The sequence below is a fragment of the Poecilia formosa genome, unplaced genomic scaffold, assembly GCF_000485575.1.
Source record: "Poecilia formosa unplaced genomic scaffold, Poecilia_formosa-5.1.2 Scaffold16, whole genome shotgun sequence".
NCBI lineage: Eukaryota > Metazoa > Chordata > Actinopteri > Cyprinodontiformes > Poeciliidae > Poecilia > Poecilia formosa.
Window position 1 is genome coordinate 58,470 of NW_006799955.1, and position 5,336 is coordinate 63,805.

General features: G+C 36.0%; 1 protein-coding gene across 2 annotated transcripts in view; it reads left to right on the forward strand.

Moving 5' to 3' along the window:
• Positions 1-2,967: 2,967 nt before the first annotated feature.
• Positions 2,968-5,336, forward strand: part of acp6 (acid phosphatase 6, lysophosphatidic) — an 11,936-nt gene continuing 9,567 nt past the window's right edge. Inside the window, exons 1-4 of one of the 2 annotated variants that reach the window (XM_016668558.1) lie at positions 2,968-3,089; positions 3,456-3,494; positions 4,559-4,790; positions 4,875-5,003. In XM_016668558.1, coding sequence (XP_016524044.1) covers positions 4,566-4,790; positions 4,875-5,003 — 354 coding nt within the window. In that variant the 5' untranslated portion in view covers positions 2,968-3,089; positions 3,456-3,494; positions 4,559-4,565. The remainder of the gene's footprint in view (positions 3,090-3,455; positions 3,495-4,558; positions 4,791-4,874; positions 5,004-5,336) is intronic. The other variant, XM_007546345.2, reaches the window with a different exon arrangement.

The window sequence follows — 5,336 nt, forward strand, 5'->3', positions numbered from 1 at the left end:
TTTTTCTTTTATTTTTTTGTGGTGAACCAACACAAAGTGATGTGTGAGTGTGAGGGAAAGGAAAATGATTCATGAAATCTTACGTGTTGGTGTACATCTCCACGCCAGCTGCATGCATCTGGCATCTACCAGCTTTCCATATAGACTAACATATTGTTCATTCACCTTTGCAAAACATCAATTGCATTAGACCGACGGTGTCTGTAATCTTCAAATTCAAATATTTTTCTAAATATCTTAATCATATTAAGATGTATGCAATTCTAACACCTGAACAGGCTGTAGGTTTAAGGTTTTTGCCCTGCTGGAAGATGAACTTCTAACTCAGTTTCAAGTTTGTTTTTCTGCCTCTAACAGGTTTCAGGTACCTCCATCATTTAGATATTTAACGGCAGCATCATCCTGATTTTTTTCATAAAGGGCAGTTCAGTGCAGCACTTCATTAATAATCGTCCTCTCATCAGACTGTGAGCTGGGAGTCTGCGGCATTCTCTCATGTACCTGATGATATATTCTACATATGATCTCTGGGTACTAATTATGTGAATTTCCAGGATTTTGTTTGGGAGTGCAGGAGTAAAATGCTGGTGAAAAATAAAACAGATTTTTAATTGTAAAAGATTATGAATCATTTTCCTACGACGACACGACTCTGTGCTTCTTTGTGTTGGTTAAGCTCATGAAGTCCCTATAAAACCTGTTGAAGTTTGTGACTGTTATGTAGCAACGTGTGAAAAACATCCAGGAGTAATAATACCTTGGCAGAACACAGTGAAAGCCTGGCAGTTATTTCTAAAAGACAATCTGGTCCTGATTGGGAACTTTAACAGAGGACAGCTGATTAAAGGAATCCTCATTTGAAGATACACTGAAATCTGTGAAATGACTACATAAACATTATATACGAATGCTGTCTGAACGGATAAGCAGGCGTGTTTCTGTGCTTGAATATGAAAATGGTAATTAAACTGCAAAAAGAGATTAACACGACCAGGGTAACAGGTGTGGTACCTGACCATTGCACATGCTTTCCTTTATTTAAAACTAGTGGAAGGGGGGCAGGATGCAAAATTTTATGTTTGTGAAGGATGTGGGGTGTGTTTTTTCAGTTTTTTTCTAATTCAATAATCAAATGCATCTCAGTTATTTTCTGAATTACATTTATACCTTTGACTTAAGTACATCATTTTAACAACTCCTGAATTGGGTAATGTAATTAATAAATTGAGAAAGAGTTATGGCATTAACTGTGAACATTTTTTTTTTTTATATTTGCAAAACAAAATTAAAAGTGCCTTGAAAAGCTAAGGAGAATCTGTATGTCTTCACTGCAAATAGATTTTTTTATGTGTCCTCTACTAAATCAATTGCACTACACTTTGAGATTTAAAAAAAGTCACAAAAAATACTAACTTTTAATGTGTGAATAAAACCGTGACATATTTCTTCTATATTAGCGAATTTGATGTAAGAATGTAGCTTCTTGTTTTGTCTATTTAAAGTTATTCAGATTTAATTTTGAAAGATGTCTTCCTGCTGATGTGAAGCGTAATGAGCAGGTTTAGCCACTAGGTGGCGACAATGCACTTGTTTCTTTCAGATGGTGTCCTGGATTTATTGTTGTAAATAGTCATTCCAATGCAATATGTGTTCAATTTTTTTTGTTCTTCACAGTCTAGTTTTGTACCATATAGAGAATAATTGTGCAAATATATATATTTACAATCAGACATTTGAAGATGATGCAAAAGAATTCAGTACATTTTCTTTTGTTCTTTCACATATTCTGTAGTCCACAACAAACTAATAAACCATCGTCCATACAGTGTGTCCAATTTTTGTTGTCTGGTTCTTTGAGTAAAAAAAAAAATAATTCTTAGATTCCTGAGTTGCAGCAGCTATGTGGTAAATTCACAAACATAGTGAAGTCAGCAGGAAATAAGAACCAGGAGATGCAAACACCAGCTGTAGATGTTCTGCTGTCACAGCTCAGGGCTTGAAGGTGCCAGACGGAGGATCATCAGTGATATTTACATAGAAAGAATCTCTCATTCTCTCTTTCTCTCTATCTGCTTGGAGCAAGAGTCTACAACTTCAAATTAAGCTTAAAAGCTGAACATAAAAAGGCTATTTTACTTGTGATATTTATATAATTTGTGTAGCAAATTAACTGTTTCCTTTTCTCTCTCTGTGCTGTTGCTTTGAAACAAAGAAAGAAATCTAAGTGTTCAAATTTATGTCAGAGTGATTGTAAGCATATTAAGAAGATGCTCCTGCCAGCATTTTTCAATCTAAAATTTCTGTTCTTGCTGTAGACAAAGCATCAGACACGCCCACAGCTCATGGGAAATACTTCACACTGTTTTAACATATGTACACAAACTGCTGTAAGTGTTAGATTCAAAAGTTTTGTATAAAATAATTTGTAAAAAGAAAAAAAAAGGATTTGAAAATGTGTTTATTCTGTGTGGATTTGTTTGTTTTTTTTTAAACAAAAGTTATGTTTTACTCATTTTTCATTTTATTATTATTATTTTTTTTTATTTCAAGCTTATATTTTAGTGTGTCTGACTACTTTTTTTTTTTACAAAATAAATCAGATGTTATAAGTTATCAGTACTTGAATAACCCTTATACCTAATACGTTTCGGTATAAACTTACTTAAGTAAGTTTGAGAATGAACAATTACAATTTTTACTTTTATGTGAACAAAAACACAGAAAAAATCCTATAGGAAGATTAAAAAAGCAAAGAAAAGTAACACAAAAATCCCACCAAATTATTTCATTTACATGTACACATAGTTATATCCTGTAGAGGGCGCCGGCGCACCTTCTTGCATCTGTACGCGCTCTTGACATCTTTAAAGAAAAAGATGACGCATGCTGGTCCACCTCGGGAAATGTAGTTTATAGAGCCTTTGAGTTACGATTACGGTCACTGTAGACTGCCGCATACTTGCCTACATTTCCCGGCGACATGTCTACCTGTGTCCGCCGGTATCCTCTCCAGAGTTCCTGAGCGAATGTGAAGTAAAGCCGGATTTTGTATCGAAGGCAGCCCATCAGTTCACCCCAGCTTTCAAAAAGTAAGTAATATGAGAAGAGCCAGCTGTGGGATGCCTCGTACTACCACTATGCTTTACTCTACTAGTGCTAAACTTCCTCTGTCATTATGTGATGCAATGGTTTGAAATGCTTATTGTGTGTTTGAGCTCAGTTTTCGTAACTACAGGATTAATTTTGGTGTGACTTTGTGTTGAAATAGTGTGTGTTGGCTAACTGCTGTGTAAATAGTTATAATCTTACTGTATTCACCCAGACAGGGTATAAATATTTGATGAGAGAAAGTTACGCCCCCTACCGTTGACTTATTACACGTTTCATGCATAAAACTTTCCAACACCATAAAAGTAACACAGCTTTGGAAATTCACTGAAGTATTGTTACTTCAGACTCGCCTTCATTGAATTTGACAGGAAATTAAAAACAAGGTAGGTTACTCTTAATCAATTTAAGAAAATTAACATATAATAGTTTTGTATATTGTGTAAAAATGAATGTTTATTTGCAAATAAGTAAAACTGGTAACGGTGTATGCTTTGAATTATAAATTATATATTTAGAAGTGTCTTATGATTAGTTACTGCAATGTAGAGATCTTTTTTTTTAAGACATGAGCCACCACAGTGCTCCAGAGGAAATGTCACTTCAGGATTAAACATTGATTTTTACGATTATGGGTCAATCTGTTGTCTTGGTATTCATACACCTTGAACTTTTTTCAAGGTGTTTTCAAGGTATGAATATTTTTAGAATATTTATATATTTGTAAAATATATAAATATTTTCAATTTATAACTTGAAAATATAAATGTTCAAGTTCACAGATTCTGATCAGAATTTACATCTGGACTTTGACTATGCCATTGTAACACATGGATTGTTCTGGCTGTGCATTAAGGTTTGTCATCCTGCTGAAAAGTGATGCAGTTGGAAACTTTAACAGATTTCTTACCAAGTTCAAGTTAGTGCCAGGCAATAAAACAATAGAAATATTTTTTGATGAAAATCAAAGGATAACAAATGTAGGTTTTAAAATTCAATGTCAGACAATGCTTGTTGCCTACTAGGCAGTATACGGGGCCACAGTTTCTTAAGCATTCCACAAGATGAAATTTAAACTTGTTTTGAATTATTTATAGTATAAATAAGTATTCAGAAGACGTACTTTTTTCCATAATGTCCGCCAGTGTTTTAGGGAATTTTGTGTTTAATTTCTGATAATATAGGAAAACAAAGCAAAGTAGTTAGTATTGGTTATTTTAATTTGTTGTTTTTTGTCTCTAGTTTTGACCCTAGTTTAGCTCTGTCCGTCTTTCCATGGTGATGTGCAATATTCGCTTTCATGTAGGCCACAAAGTTCAGCTTTGGTCTCGTCTGACCAGAGCAGCTTCTTTGACGTGGCTTTCTTTCAATGGCTTCCACTTTCCATCAAGGCTACATAAGGATTTTTGGAGTTCATGACTATTTGCTGTTTTTTGTTCTTTGTTTGCAGCTCAGCCATGAGGAACCTTTTGACCAAAGCAGGCCTGTTTGGCTCGGTATCAGCGGCCTTCGGCTCGATTTGGTGGTCGCAGCAGAAAACCGAATCTAACCCGGTCACTTCAAGCGCAGCCCCAAACCCAAATGACGCGTGCCCTGCTTCTCTGTATGAACTCCAGCAGGTCCAGGTCTTGTTCCGTCATGGCGCTCGGACGCCGCTCAAGTCTATACCGGATGTGATGGAGGTAACACTCTGCAGGTTTCTCTGGATTCCTTCTGGTCATAAAGTTACAACTTGTTATTTGTGTTTTCATGTCTGGTTTTAAAAGGCTCAGTGGACCCCATCGCTCCTAGAGGCCCCACCATACACACACATCAACTACGTGGTGACGGATCTTAAGGGAGGGCCACAGCCTCGGTCTCCTTTAGAGGACAACTATCGGAAAAACATACTGAGTGTGAGTAAGCGCTCTTTACATTTTGCTACAAAGCTTGTTTCGGTGTGTTAACTCACACAGAAACAGTAGTTGTGGTTGATCCAGACTACAGGCTCATCTCACCCTAGTCACAACATGTAAACTCAGTGTTTTCTCTAAGGACACATATTCACGTTTGGGCTGAGGATTAAACCATCAGCTGGTGATAAAGAAACTGCCCTAACAAAGCAGAAAGATTGCTACATGCTCACTCTTTGTGCTGGTATGCTAACAGTCTGCACTGCGGGTTCCTCAGTTTACCAAGTAACTAAGAATAGTTATCTAGATGTTTGACGAAATCATTTGTTAGCTGGA